The sequence below is a fragment of the Lissotriton helveticus genome, chromosome 11 (assembly GCF_964261635.1).
Source record: "Lissotriton helveticus chromosome 11, aLisHel1.1, whole genome shotgun sequence".
Taxonomy (NCBI): domain Eukaryota; kingdom Metazoa; phylum Chordata; class Amphibia; order Caudata; family Salamandridae; genus Lissotriton; species Lissotriton helveticus.
The window spans coordinates 645,390,682-645,406,765 of record NC_136072.1 but is presented as its reverse complement, the minus strand read 5'-3'; the positions used below and the strand labels follow the sequence as shown (position 1 = coordinate 645,406,765).

Below are 16,084 nucleotides of genomic sequence, written 5' to 3'. Positions count from 1 at the left end.
CCTTCACCGTACTCCATATGTCAGCCGTAGTGTACACGTCATTCCGTATCCACTTAACTGCCTGATCTTCTAATGCTTCCTTTTCGCCATATCCCACAGATGATCTAGTGAACAACCGCTTGCTGTCTAGTCCCCCAACAGCCCCCCTCGGGGTCTGTTCAGACCCGTCAGGTGCGATGCAAACCTGGGGGGGAAGGTTTCTCCGGCGTTGGGAAACTCAATTGCAACTGAGGGGATGTGAGTGTTGGTGCAGAATCGGGGATAAGCGTAACCAAAGCCCCTCCATGAGGAGAGGAAACACCGTTATTCCGCCCTAGAGTGACGGAGCCCTGTTCCTCTGGTGCAGATGCCCGTGACCTAGCTTCGGGCTGTCAGGGTCCGACGAGTGCCTGCCCAGTGATGACATTATGGACTACATCTCCCAGAGTACCTAGGGGTCAAGGGAAGGGGAGAGGCTTTAAATCTTAGAGAGACGCTAGGTGCGGTGCACGTGATTTTGTCTTTGTTTGTTCCGGAGTACGAGGGTGTTAGTGGTTCTCTGTGCCTTCGTTTCAAGAAACTTGTTGTTCCTGAAGTAATTCCGCTGCTGTGAATTCCGCTCGGTTTGGTGAAACCGGCACAACGGCAGAGGGTTCATTGACTTTTGGATTAGGGCGTGTTGTTTTGTGGAATGGAGACGCGGGTTTCCTCCCTTCCTTCTTGTGGCTTGTGACTCTGTGTCTATCGCCAGGGACGCCGGATTTCCCCCCCTCGCGATATAAATATTGGTTTGAATTAAGCAGACTCAGAGAGACGCTGGATTGCCCCCTCTCGAGTCAGCACTCATTAGGACCGGCTGAGAGACGCTGGATTTCCCCCTCTCATGTCGGAGTGCACAGGGTCGTAAGGGAGACACAGGAGTGTTCCCTCTCTTACTGCCTGGGCGAACAACAACTGTCCTGGTAAGAAAGCATTGTACAGAGTTTGGATTGTGACTTTCTAGTTTAGTGCGGTGGCCCTATTTACTTAGTTTTCTTTGTACTTATTTCGGGACTATTCACAGGAGCCTTATGAGTGGTGGACCCTTGCATTTCTTATTTGCTACGGGGCGAGAACACATGGTATGTATGTGGGAACGTGTGGAGAGATATCTAGATAGTGGGGCCATCAATTGATTGACCTAGAGTATTGGTTATCTGTCTTTTGTCATTACAGGAAAGGTTATTCCATGGTGTGAGAGAAGTTATCTCATGTACCCAAATACGAGAAGGAAGGGCATAGCAACGTCTGAGACATATCAGGTGGGCAACAGTCCTAGGGTCGTAAGGGAGTGAGGGGTAGGAGCGAGAACACTGCTAATATATGTTCTCTTGTCCTCTACAGATTTCCCTTCCACGACGGTTCCCGTCCCGGCATATTTTTCCCTCACCTGCTTACCATCGTGCTCTGTTACTTAGTTGAGTCAGAGCGCGGGGACAGCTGGAGGTGGACCCCATTATAGCATCTCGCCGATCCTGAGGAATCGTTGGACCGTGACACGGGCTGGACAGGTATTGCGGGATATACACGCTCCGGGGCATATGGCGGGGGAGGCCTCGCGTCTAACAATTCCTCTATCTCATCCTCCGTTCCCCCTCTAGCTACATAACATTGGTCTACTTGAAGCCTAAATTGTCTATCTGCAATTTCGATATTTCGTTCTGTCTTGTTTTTGTCATACGCGATGGCCTTCTGAGTGATAGTCTGTCCCTGCTCTATCTTCATTAATTTTTCAGATCGAATGCGTCTTCTTTTTGCTTCTTCCTGCCATTTGTTAGGGGGTCGAACATCGATTGTCGACTGCGCTTAACAAAAAGGTGTTCTTGTAAATACTGAATCTTCTTTTCGTCGAAAGACCCAGTTTTCGGCCATTGTAATTCTACATTGTCCTTAGTGTATTTGTTCCACAAGGAGTTAAAAATAAGGGGGCCAATACCATGCTTACAATACATATCGTGACTAGGCGTCCCCTCCGGGGGGGTCGGCTGACTCTCGTCTAACCTCCCTTCGTCACTACGGACACAACCAAAGCACAACTTGCTAAGGCACGGCATATTGGATTATCTCGTTTTTGGCTGAAAAGGAATTTTTCCGTTAGTACAAATTCAACAAAATTAAATATCACGTCATCATTGTGCTTTCATTCTCATGGCCATGTCATCAATCATTCTCCCATCCGTCTTTCATTGGAAATCTGACAAAGAATATGAACGTAAAACGTAACACATAAATTCCAACAGTTGCAATCAAAAAGTGGAGCCCGTCGGCTCCCACTTGTGGAGAACTCTTCTGCTACTATTCATAAGGCTGCAAAGAACACTTCCAACAACAGTCTCGTCCTCAGACTGCCTAAAGATAGTCACACAGGTTTTAAACCACAGACCGGTCTACAGGCCATCCGACAGCATTCATGGTTCACTCCCCGAACTATTCTGGCTGAGCCCGCATTTAAGCGCCGCTCCAGATTTGTCCGGGTGCTACCCAATCTCAACCATCGGCTTTCCCGAGAACAGTCCGGCCGAGCAGGAACCGCAGTTCCCCTAGGCGTGTAATCCGTATCTTTAGTATACCCAGAGCGTCCGCACGTGCAGTTCCACACTGCCCCCGTCGGACCCCTGCCCAAATTCTCTCTGTGACAACTAATGACCCAAATGCAAATTCAGAGTTCCTCCGTGACCATAGGCCACCAAATGCGTAAATTCCGCTATCCAGATCCGTATATGCAATTCAACATACAACGAGACACAACACTCACCTGGTGCACGCAGGTCTGCCAGAACGTTCTCCACTGCCGACGTTTGTTAGTACCAACGCTGCAGGTTCTCGGGTCGCACCCGAAGGACTCCGGCGTGGGGCTACTAGCAGCTGAGGCCCTCCGGACCGGGAGGGCAGAGCAAAACCCCGAATTCTTATGTATCAGGTCTGCAACCCCCCCAATCGAGAGCACCCCTTTCAACGTCACCTGTGTTTACACAGGGACGACCCCAACGCGGAGTCCCGGCGGAGTCGCCAACTGAAGTACCGAAAATTATATTATCACCTCCCAACAATAATCATTACATTACAAAATCCCCTTACCATTACCAATAAGCAGTCGGTCGGCAGTGTAGAAGGTTCAAGCGTTTATTACACAAACACAAACTCTGCCAGAGGAGCTCCTTGCGACCTAACCCACGAGGTCCGCCAAGAAGACTGCTGGCACATTGTCAGCACATCACATTTATACAGTTGCGTTGGCATCATCATTGCCTAACATGTAAAAATACAAATTGGTACAGGCTAGTACAGTAATAGGAAAACCCATATAAGGCACACAAAGGGCTCCTGGTTTCGCTCAGGCAGCAAGGTCAGACGGGTGACTCCCTTCTGTCTTCCCAGAGACGGTCCACCCTGCACCCCTCCCGGAATGTGCTTATCGGCCCCTCTTCAGCTAACTACGACCTTGTCGATTCTAACGAGCTGAAACAGCAGTTTCTGCAACAGTTGGTTTCTTTCCCAGGAGCAAGGCTTTAGAGCTAAATGAGAATAGGGCCTGTGCATGCACGATATTAAAGAGGGCCATAATATGGTATTCATATAGCGTAACGTGGTGTGAAGCTAAATTAAAGTAAATACCGCAATACTACTTTTTGCGTGTCTAAAGTATAGGTTTAGGGACACCATGCTAATCCTAACATATCGATTATCAATACTACGTGATCAGGAATCGATCCTGGTACCTCAGCCTTCTCTTTTACTTAGCGAACCTCCCAGTTGTACCACCCCATTCCTTCTTCAAATAACTGGAAAGCTCCTCTGTACACTCATATGGGGAACTGGATGCCGGCGATTTGCTCTGGCTAAATTTCAATTGCTGGCAGACCAGGCAGGTCTCGGGCCCTGTCCTTTGAGGCATATTTCCTGCCGACTCAGCTCCAATGGCTGTCCCACTAGACGGACGAGCTATACCTTGGGGAAACCTACTTGGACACTAGGCCCATGCCACTACCTGCACTTTGTTGCTTGCTCCTACCTGAAGCACAGCCCCTGCTCCCCAGCCCCCTACAGGTGTTGGCTGCGAGGAAAAGTGTTGCCTGGGTGCATCGCCCCTTCCGTGTGACTCCGGTTAATGCCCCCACTCTGCCCCTAGTCGGTCTGCCCCATGGAAGATTGTACTACACCTCCGGGGAACTAAGCGGCTGGACTAGTCATTCACTCCTTGAAGGGGGTGCCCTTTTTTTCAGAGGGCCACCTCCTTTCCTTTGATTAGTTGGCCGAAGAAAGTGGCCTCCTCTGGGGCAGTTACTCATTCATAGGCGACTTACGCACACCTGCTAAACCCTTTGGAATCTCTCCGGGGTGGGGGTGGGGGAGTGATGGTCGCCATCTCATCACCTGGATATACAAATCCATACGGGAATTGTTGGCTGCCTCAATAGCCACACTTTGCCAAAAATGGGAGAATGAGCTGGGGAGAGCTTCACGACAGACAATTGGAACGGGAGCTCAAATTTCCAAAAAAGGTCTCCCGAAATCCACGGTTCAAGAACATACAGTTCTTCATCCTGCACAGGGATTATCTAACTCCTGAACAGTTCCACCGCTACTTCCCAGAGTCACAATTTCCCTGCCCCCCCGCAGCCAGACCTCAAACGCAACACTTATGCATATGCTGTGGTCCTGCCCAGCCCTCCAAACTAATTGGCATACCATCCACGCCACACTCTGAGAGGTCACAGGTCTCCCGGACATCTACACTTGGAAGGCTGGCTCCCTGGGCATCTTCAAACGTGAGAAGCAACACAGGGTAAAAACACGCTTCGCCGCTCTGGCCCTGCTACTTTCTAAACGCACAATCACACTACATTGGCGTACATCCTCGTGCCCTCTAGTGAAGGCATGGATGGGAGCAGTGTGCAAATGGGGTGCAGCAGAGAAGGAGAGAAGGATGCACTCCTATGCAAGGAGGTCCATTGGATATGCCGAAGACCCATTTCTCTGCGGTGGGCTACCTTACTCATGCAATTCCGCCAAACAACTGACAATGATGACCTACCCCGTAACTGCAATGGCCATTCTTTTGCTATGTGCATCTCCCTTCTGGACAACCATCTACCACCATGAAGACTGGACCCTTGAACCCCTAGCCACTCTCAGTAGTGCAGTCACCATCACAATAGGTTGCACCCAGCCCCTTTCCTCGCAGTCCCCTATAGTTCTTCCCCAGTTACGACCTGAATTCATCATGGTATGTAGAATATAAGTAAAAAACATCCACTCATGGGGCAGTTCAATACCCCTAGGAACACTGCACCTCCCGGCCTAGTATCTAATACACTTGCCTAAATGTACCTACATATTACTGCCATTTTGCAATGTTTACTATGCGCTGCAACCTGTCGTATAGGGTTGTTAGCTGAACGATAAAAACCTAATAAAAATGTTTTTCACAAAAATGACAAAGATAAAAGGTGAGTGAGGAAGAGCGATTTCTCTTGAAATAATATAAGGTTCAAATTACCACTAAATATATTTCTAAATTAACACCAATGCTACTAAAAAAGTAATTTTCTACCAATACTAAATCAGATTTGCTGCCTGATGCGTTCCGGGGTGGTAAAATAACTGTTACTTCAAAACATATAAAACACAGAACACAACTTTTTTAACTTACTTTAGCTTGCTTCCTATTAAATTCCGAGTTATTCAGTTTACCATTAATGAAAATTGCAAAGTCAAGTGGAAGAAGTGTTCTGCAAACAAATGAAAATACACAGTAAAATATATCTTCATTACATGTCCGCATCGATTTAAAATAAACCTCAAAACATCTCATGTTCACCCACATAGGCGAATTAGAAATTTCTACATAAACATTTATTTTTGTTTCATCAATCTGGAAAATGTAAGAAAGATTAAATACCCAAAATGTTACCATAAAAACAAAAATGGAAAACCAGTTATCATTGGGTAAATTACAAGGGGTCCATAATTTGCGACAGGGCAAACAACATGAGTTCCGGCCCCATCAGAATTTACAAACGGTTCACTGCTGAAAAGTAGATGAAATGACACAGAGACAATCTGTACTAACATGGAAGGTATGAAATGGTGCAGAAATACTGATTTCCGCATGTGAATTCCCATTATTTTGTAATCAGAGGTACTCTCCCTCCCACACCCTCGGAAATTACAGGTATGCGCATTATTAGTAATTGCTGACACCGGGGTATACTGGGCAACTAAATGGCTCACTTGTACTAAAGAATCACTTGGCCCAACTAAGGCCTAAGCCGGCAGCCGGTTTGGTGTCCAAATCTTCGAGGGCACTCAGAAGGTGTTACTTATATAAAAGGAAGATTTAGGTGCAGTAACACTGTGTGGTTGGAAATAACATTTACGGGTCATATCGCGCACCTAAATTTGGCAATTTTTAGGTTTCCCTCCAGAAACATTCTCCAAATTACCAGGTTCAAATCTCTATGCGGAGTCCCCTTTCAGGGGATAATTAGGCTCAAATTTACCACCTGCTATGAGTAGGGGCAAAAGGGAGTGGTAGTGCCTCTGCTATGGAGGCGAGAGCTTGTGGGTGCAGGAGATGTTTGAACTGGCGAAATGCGAACATTCAGTGCTTCCCTGTACCATAGTAGCAGCTGAGATAACCAGCAGTTTTCCAGGCGGAAAATTTGTGCCAAGTGTCCTTACACCTAGGAAATCTGTGTGCAGTAAGACAAGACATGCATAATCAGACGGAATGGTATACAACCTGAGGATAATACTAACCATCCAACTTGTAATCGGAATTGAAGCAGGGAATTCAATTCCTCTTTTGTTTATGGTAATTATCATGATTAATTAGTTGTTGTTTGAAAGGTAATTTGAAGACGTTTTTCAGAGCCAAAACTGTGTACCATTTCAACTGTATTTCAGGTCTTGTAATATATGGTCATCTTTGGGAAGCCCAGAAAGTGAGTTAAAGTCTAGGCCCATTTACACTATTTCTCTCCAGAGGGATCAGTCTTTCTAGTAGAGTGAGCAGTGCGAGGAATCAAATCACTGGTTATCATTTCAGTACACTGCAACCAATGTGGCTAGACATTAATCCACTCGACTCTTTGATCTAAGTTTAGTAAGTTTAATTATAAGTTCAGAAACAAATCAAGGTAAATGAACCTCAGAAAAATTGTATAAAAGTACAAAAAGATTAGAGTAAGTCCTATTCTCCTTTAAGAGATGTACCCAATATAATACAAAGCAAATGACTAATTCTAAGAAAATGACACAGGTTATCAGAAAGAGAATATGAAGGTTAAGTTGCATCAGATGATTCTCTTTAATGAGCATGAGTAACCTAACTTTCCCTACATTACCTGAATAAAGGCCACCCTAAAATAGAGCATTAAGTAAGAACATAATCAAATAAGGAAAGAAAAAAGGTGTCAGCCATCAGAGTCTTCAGTAGATGCTCTCCAACGATGGGGCAAGTAGCTTAAAGCCACGCAAGCAGTAGCATACATCTGATTCCTAAGGAAACCCAAGCTAGACTCTCTCCCTAACTAGACACAGCACATAATATTATCTGCCATCGACGTAACACTCTCATGTGACTCCTCCTGGGGAAATTTTAATAGCTCTGGTACAACTGGATACTTCAGCACCTTTTCTCAGCCAGATAGCACACTATCTCTCCTTGTCCTTGGCCTTCCTTTCCCATGAGAACTCCTCTCTTCGCATGTTACTGCTATTCCCTTGACCGACTCCTTTTTTTAGGTCTCGCCTCCACAGCGGGCATGGGCTGCAGAGGAAAGAGACCTCTTGGAATCAATTCAGCTTTCCTGGCAAAAACGTGCATGCGCTGCATTGCTTCCAATGGCAACGTGTGCACGTCTGGCTATTCACTCTCGGGAGCGAGCAGCTGGCGCCAAATGTTGTCAGTTATCGGGGCGCCAGCCCCTCGCTCCCGCGAGTGAATCGCGCCGGCCCCCTCCTCTCTCCCCTCCCCTTTGCTGCAGTGCGAGGCGCGCGAGCGGCTCCTCCTGCTGCCGGCAGACCTGCCGTGCTTGTTCTCGCTATCTTCTGTTGTTTTATAGGTATTTATACGGAGCACATCCTGCCATTGCAATGCCTTACAGATCCAAGCAGCTTTAGTAACTTTTTGACTTGGTCTCGGGGATTCCATCACATACTTGAGGCTGGTATTTTTTGTTAATTGGGGAATGCAACAATCAGTGTAAGTAAATTTGATTTCTTTCATTTTATTTTCATTTTCTGGTTAATTAGATGTATTATAAATTCATTGGATATGGCTGGAGGTTTACCCAAGATTGATAATCTGGATTTAAATTGCCCAGTGTGATTGTAGGTGTATCAATTCTCTGGAAGCATCGGATGGTGCTGTTGGTTCCTGATATCCATCTGGTGGCTTATCTGCACAGCGTTGGGTGTGTGTTATCAGATCTATTTCGATTATCTTTGCTATAAGATGGTGAGTGTTGACGGCAACGTTGAATGCAGTTATGGGTATGTTGGTATCCACCTTAGTGGTACAGTCATACAATGCGGGATGCATCTAAGATGTTGCGTGTTATTAGCTATAAGTACAGTCTGGAGCGGGTTCACGCCTATCTGCCTGGCAAGTGCAGTGCTGCTTGCCTGGAGTTCCGTGTAATGTGTTCCAGCTTTTTCTTTGGTCATCATCTTCGATTCTTTTGGTTACTGGCATCACCAGCCACAATGACCCCTTCTTTTGAACTTAGGCCCAGCCTCTGAGCCTTTAGCAACAGTGTGATGGGTCGAAGGACAGATGCTGCATGAACATGAACTATCCCAATACTTATCCAAAAGGTCTCTTAAAGTAGATGTTTTCATCCATTCTGTTTTATGACGTCACATTCGCAATGCAAACGAGATTAAGAAATGACAGGCTGGATTTTCAAGCTACACACATTTCTCCCCAAATCGTTAAAATGTGGTCTACAGGGGGATCGCGTGGCAGAGCAACTGCAAACGCAATCCAATTCTGAGGTCTATCACTTGACTCGGTTTCTGTGCCCCACCAACCACCACAAACCCACAAGTTTACTCTGCAGAGAGCCGGAGGCATCTGGGAGGTTTACATTCCACGCAGACCGGGAGAGAGAGAGCACTAGCGGCTGTTCTTAGTGGAGCATGAAATGGGTCAACACAGGGTCAGCTGGAGTTGGCTTTGGTAAATCCACGACTGAATTCCATGGGATTTAAAGCTTTCCGGCTCAGTTCCACAGAGTGTATTTAACAACAGGGTAAGAGAGGGCGATTCTCCACAGAGCGGGCGGCGCCCACACACCGTGCCAGCAGCAAATGGTGGTGCTTCTGCTCATCTGATTCATTGATAGTCTCCTCTTTCTTCACTTTAGTTCGGGCTTCTGAGGTCCATGATGGCAACACTAACATTCATTATTAAAATGAATTAATGAATGTCCTCGAACCGACCTCCTCAAGAGGATTGTGGTAGCTCCCCTGCTATGAATAATCACAAATTGGTTGTTTAGCCCTCACTGTCACTCTGTGACTACCTATTGGTGACTGCAACAGTCTTTCTTTTCTTGATTGGTCCATACGCCCGTCAGTATTTGGTTGTCCTCTCCTGAGCCGGAAACAGGGATTCTCCAAGTTGGCTTTTGTTCTTGTTTATATGCAATGACTGAAAGATTCAACTTTCCTTAAAGGGTATTTATGCTGGACCATTCGAAGCATGGCTAGCAAAATGATATCCCTGTGAAAAACACATTGTGACACAAAGAAAGGCAATCTATGCAGCGTATTATGTGACAATATGCAAATAATGCAACACATTTAGTGGCATGTTGTCTTGCTATATTTGATTTCTAACACAAGATTCTTGTGATATAAAACTACAAAGGGTTTCTAATGCAAGACATTTGTACACGTTCAGCAGTCCTTTAATGGCTGGTAGAGCCTGCTACAGAGAGATACAAGGCTATTAGAACATTCGCCCCTAGACAGCATAATGTTCTAATTTGTAAAACAAAGGTCTCACGGAGCCTGAGGGGGTTGGAAACCCCTTCGAGCTATGTGAGGCTTTTGTTCAAAGCAACAGCTGTGAAAGAAACATTGGAATGTTGATGCTCCGGGCTACTCCCAGCCATTAGAAGCCCAGATCACTCCATTGTCTTTAATGGAGTGCTCAACATTCTGATGTTCTAATAGCAATTAATAACTTTGTCTTGCATGAATGCACAGGGAGTACATTTTATATACAACCTTGTCCTTGGCAGAAAACAAGCGTTTTTTTTTATAGAGTTTTATATACTGCAAACTCGACCAGAAGATATCAATTATCAGAGTGCATTCCATGAACACAAGTTTCGTTACAGATGGACACATTCTTTTTTGTTGGGCACGGGGAGATTAAGTGATTTGCCCAGAATCACAGGATTTAGAGCGTCATTGCTGAGACTCCAACCCGGTTCCACAGCTTCAAGGTCGACCGCTCAAGCCGTAAGGCTGCATCCTCTCCCACTTACATCAAGCTTACAGCTATATCCGTCACAAAATAAAAAGGTCCGCTTCAACATTCTACCACTACCATTTTTTGTTTTCTGGTTTACCCTCTGTTCACACCATGGACCCTCAGGAGAAACCCTTTCACCTTTAGGAAACACATCTGCAAAGAATACCATGGTGCATTTCATATTTACTATGTGCATGTCTCACTAGCAGGAATGTTAGCATTACAGAAAGGGACCCTTAACAAAAGAATATATATTTTTTGTGGTTCTTCTGATATCTGAGTACCTTGCTGAAACAAGTATTTGCAATGCAATAGGTCTCGCATTTGCGAGAGATTAAGCTATTGGCATTGTAAATGACAATGCCTTTTATTTATGTTTTAAAAACCAACACGTAAATAAAAGGCATTGCCATTTACAATGCCAATAGCTCAAACTCTCACAACTACGAGACCTATTGCATTGCAAATGCTTGTTCATGCTTTACTATCTATTAACACAGAATCCTCTATTCTAAATAAGGAGTCTTATCCACACCTGCAATGGAAACAATTCAGCAGTGTACACTCCATGCTTGAAGGTTAAATGTGAATTTCAAATCATAATGTGAATACCAACTGAACAAATTTTTTCTCGAGTCATAGTTTGCTAAGTTAACATGTGCACAGGGTTACAGAATATGTGACCCTTTCGACATATAGAATAAATGCAACTCCTTAAGACATGAATAAATGCAATGAATCATAAACGTCTCAGTGTAAATGCATTATTTCAAATCACACAAATAATGTTAAACATTAGTTGCACACATCCTAATTAGGTATCTCACAATACAACATTTCAGGTTATTTCCTCCTGTCACGTTAATACATAAATTGTTACATAACTCTATTAATCACATTCTGAATATATATATATATTTCAAACAAAATACCCTTCAGTACAAAATAACCCACCACTTTTAGTGAATTAGTTATGACAGAGTATACTTGAGTGCTGACTATGCGTGAGTATGATGCACTCCTACATTATCTCCAGATGGGATCAAGATTGCACTTCTTCAACCCCTCCCTCTAAAGGCAAATCAATCCATCACAAATGTCTTATTTTGTCTCCTGATCTTATCATATTAACCAAGTTAAACCCTTGTCATGGCAAATGCTGTTCTCTTGAGCTTCTCCAATCGTATTGTTTCATTTCATTAAAATAACCATCCTGTTTCCTCTCAAGTCTCAAATCCTTTCCCTTTCTTGAAATCCCTCTCGGCACTTCTAATACACCTTCACTCTCACAATCAAGAATACTGCGCAAAGCGCAATAATCAACAGAGGTCTCAAAACAGAACCCACTAACCCACTTCCCAAATCGGCAAACCATCTTCCTAAAGAACTAAATTCATGTCTAACTTTTTCCCAAACACCTTCTTCTGCCAATCCACTTTCTTCATTATGCAAGTTAGAATTATTCTGTATAAACATCTCCGAATCCTTACTCCTATATCGGACAAAGGAGCAACACTGTTGGACCGTTAACATCTGGTAAACTCCGCCTTCTTTTGCAAGTAATATGTCTAATGCAAGAGGATTTTGTAAAACCAAAGCTCAAATAGCAATCATCTCAGTATTTACAAGCAAAAAAGACCCAGTAGTATTAGTAGACAATCTACATCTACAGTAGAAAGCTTTCTAATCTTGATATCATTCAATAGCACCCCTACACTTGGTAGGATAGCTCCAAAGATGTCTCCTACTATCTCTCCAGCAGAAGCACCTTGTTTAGATCTGGCACAGGTTGATAAAAATTCTCAACACGATAGATCTTTGGCAATACTGCCCCTACATAACACCTGCCAGTACAATTTACTCGGTACAAGCCATGCCTTCTCTGGACCAGAAACAAGCTTCCTAGGACCGGTTTCTGGCATTTCAGCCGTCTTCAGCCAGGCTTGCTTGAATCCAGTGGCAAAGTGAGCTAGGGACTCTCGTCTGAGCATACCCTGCCAACTTATGGTGAACAAAGCTTGTTTCCGGTCCAGGTAAGGCATGGCTTGGCAGTTCAGGCTGGGCACAGGGTCGGACTGATTTGCATATGGCCATGTCTGAACTGGAGTGGCAGAGTGGACTAAAGAACAGTGATGGATTAAACCCAGATCTGTTGACTGGGTGTGAGTGTTTGATTGGTTCAGATGCTCCGTCCATCACCATCCCCTTTTGTACCGCTTTGTTCGCCATAAGTTGGCAGGGTATGCTCAGACGTGAGTCTCTTGCTCACTTTGCCACTGGATTCAAGCAAGCCTGGCTGAAGACGGCTGAAATGCCAGAAACCGGTCCTAGGAAGCTTGTTTCCGGTCCAGGGAAGGCATGGCTTGACAGTTCGGGCTGGACTGTTCCCATGAGGCACAGGGTCAGACTGATTTGCATATGGCCATGTCTGAACTGGGGTGGCAAAGTGGGCTAAAGCACGGTGATGGATTAAACCCAGATCTGTTGACTGGGTTTGAGTGTTTGATTGGTTCAGATGCTCCGTCCATCACCACCCCCTTTTGTACCGCTTTGAGTACCATTTACTCAGCAACTTAAACTAGGCATTCTCTCCACTGGCAAAATAAACTCCAGGAATCACATGGTCGGTGCCATCAAAAATAACTTCCAAGATCCTTTAATCTCAAAGGGTGATCACATTCACTTTCTCCCACGGGAATACTTTCACAAGTGTTTTTCTCATCATGTATGCACAATGTCCCTTGGTTCTGCCAATCTAATGACAAAGCTCCCGTGTTTCCTGCTGTCTGGTGCTCCACATCTTCTTGTTAGAAACAAACAATCTTTATTCCTATAGCTTACTTTGCCTTAACTGCTCTATATCTATCTTCTATTTGTCCTAGAAATGTATTTTCTATATCAGTAAGAACGCACATCAAATTATATCTGTGTGCAGAAGCCATATGTAGCATCTTAGTTGGTGCAATATAGCTGCTAGCTGTTTCTGCTTCCTGAGAATAGGAATGTTTTTTCAAGTGTATAAACAGTGGTACTTCTGAAAAACGACATCATAATTTGAATGATAGTACTGGAAATGTCTCTGTCCATAGAACATGCTCAACAGCAGACAACATGAGATGCCATCTTTTTACAACTTGTACAACCTGGATTGTTCTCCCCGAGATGGGTAGGTTGGGAACCTCTGCTGATCTCACAGTAGAGCGGGTAGCATCAATGTCAATCAAGAAAGTGACATTGTGGCCATCTACATCAGCATCAACATATGGTCCACTCTGGTCTAACTATAAGACTGCTCCAGCGAAGTCTTCCTCCCCCCTCAGGCACCGTCATTAGGATGGATCTGTATCATAATCATTAGAAGTCTCCAACTTGGGGTAATTCGGAGACACATTCTAATTTGCATTCATGTCCATATTCGGATGAAATCTATGATTCCCTCCAGCCTGCTGTGGCATCAGAGGTTGCAATACCTGCATTACAGGGCCTTGTGAACCAGAAATGTTTTGAGATTTCAGTTTGGGCACATTTTGAGACAGCAAGGTATTTCCCTGGGACAGAACCATGCCCCCATTCTGTTCCTGATTAGCAGGATTTAAAAAACATTCTCTTATCCAATGCCCCTCCTTGTTACAAAAGTGACATGGGTTAGTCTTCTTCAAAGTGGCAATATCAACACCAGTCTTAGGATCTGAAGGAACATCTTTTTCCCTTCCTTGTCCCTGAAAGCCTCCACTTTGTTGCACCGGAGTCCCAGACAGCTGAACTCTCTCTATTGAGTTAATATTTCCTACATAAGACTGTCCTTGACCCCTCTGAGCCTCCTTAATCCCTTCTACCATCAACTTCTCTTTCAACCTTTTGTGCTTCATTTCAATTTTATCACAGCAGTACTTTGCTTATTGCAGGATCTCATCAACAGATTTGTTCTGCGAACAGATTAGATGCTGCAGAATCATCATGCTAATCTCGGGTCTCAATCCAGTCACAAATCTGGACACAAATAGCCCCATGTCCTGGGCTCTAAGGTATCCATTCCACTGTACTGGTTAAAAGCCTGCAGTAATCTTTCATAGAAAGCCTGAATCGTCTCTTTAGGTTCCTGGGTCTTCCTGTCAATTTTTACCCAATCAAAATCCTGTTTTGGTACCGTTGCATTCAACCAAGTAATCCCCTGATCGTACGTCTTCATTACTACAGGTGCCGGACCATGTGTCACTGGATCTCTTTCAGGCTCACCTTCAGGCCAACCTATAGCTATCTTGCATGCTGACCATAAATCACTAGGGACCACAATTTCAAACAATGTTTCCAAGTCAATCCACAGCACCGTAACATTTTTCACAAGTCAATCAACCTGCTTGTACCATTCTATAGGTTTCTTCCTCAATCTGGGGAAATCATTTGTAAATGCAGCAAGATCACCTCTACTCCAAGGTATATGTACATATCTTCCACTTGGTACTTTTTGTAAACGGAACGTTTGGACACCCAACCTCTTTTCTCATCCAGGAGGAGGTTTTCCCAGTATTTCTCTTAGCTTATCTCTCTTCCCATCTATCCAATGTACTTCAAATTCAAATGCATAATATGAGCTCTCGAATTTGTGTTTTTAGCCCTGGTATCCTCAGATTCTCTATATCCTGATCACTAAATGCAAGTCTGTGGTTTTTCTGCAGTGCCTTAGTCTGTTCCATATCAGCATCATATCTATTAGCCAATCCAGATAATTTCTCATGAGCTTGTTTTGCTCCTCTAGTGACGCCTTTACTCAAGAACAATAATTCACCTAGTTGATAAGAGGCTGATCTGTAAATTTCTAAGCTTCCACTTATATGCCTCGAAAAATCTACTTGCCCACTCGCAATTGGGAGTCGAATTTTAGCTTTTTTGAGCACCTACTTGTCCTATCTGGGAGTAAATTCAGGCTGGAAAGGAACAGGTTTTCTGTTCATTCAGAAAGTGAATGCGCAATAAAGATGCCATTAAATCTTGTTTTTATCGTAAGACATTTGGTCTCTGTTCAAGGAAAGAGGTGAAACGTCAGTTTGTCTTTTAACTAATGCTGCTAGGAAAATTAGGTCTATTTTTCTCTCATTTAGTAGAGTTAGAGGTTTTTGTCAGCTGAGCTGTCTAAAGATATCATTGTTCTCTAATACATAACATTTAAATAAATAGCCTGTAAAGTAATATTACAAATATTTCAAAATATATCAGGAATTACAAAAGCACATTCTTTTTTGTAATTAAGAAGTGTGATGCAAACAAAGAGTTTAATAGGAGCAAAACAAACCGGAACATTTTACTTGGTGATGTGCAAGTGACACATTTGCAGAAAATATATTTCTAAACATTATTGTTTGTACACTATATAGTTTTATCAGTAAAGCTGCATGTCAGTGGGAAGGTTTGTGGCTATTTCAATGTAAAATCTGCGATTACAAATGACAGAGTACTACCATTTTACCACTTTATGCTTTAGTTATATATTTATTGAAAGTGATCGTTTTTAAACATGATTTGAGAAACATTCCTGCCACGCCCTGATGAAAATGCTGTTAATGAACTAAGAGGCAA

General features: G+C 43.9%; 1 protein-coding gene across 3 annotated transcripts in view; it reads right to left on the bottom strand.

Annotated features, from left to right (window-relative positions):
* LOC144791046 (disintegrin and metalloproteinase domain-containing protein 9-like) overlaps positions 1 to 16,084 on the bottom strand; it is a 1,785,694-nt gene that overhangs the window by 1,528,984 nt on the left and 240,626 nt on the right. For all 3 annotated transcript variants that reach the window (XR_013602283.1, XM_078665681.1, XM_078665682.1), the window contains exon 4: positions 5,672 to 5,750. Coding sequence is in view for 2 of the 3 variants with exons in the window: in XM_078665681.1 (XP_078521807.1) it covers positions 5,672 to 5,750 (79 nt within the window). In the remaining variant the exon portion in view is untranslated. The remainder of the gene's footprint in view (positions 1 to 5,671; positions 5,751 to 16,084) is intronic.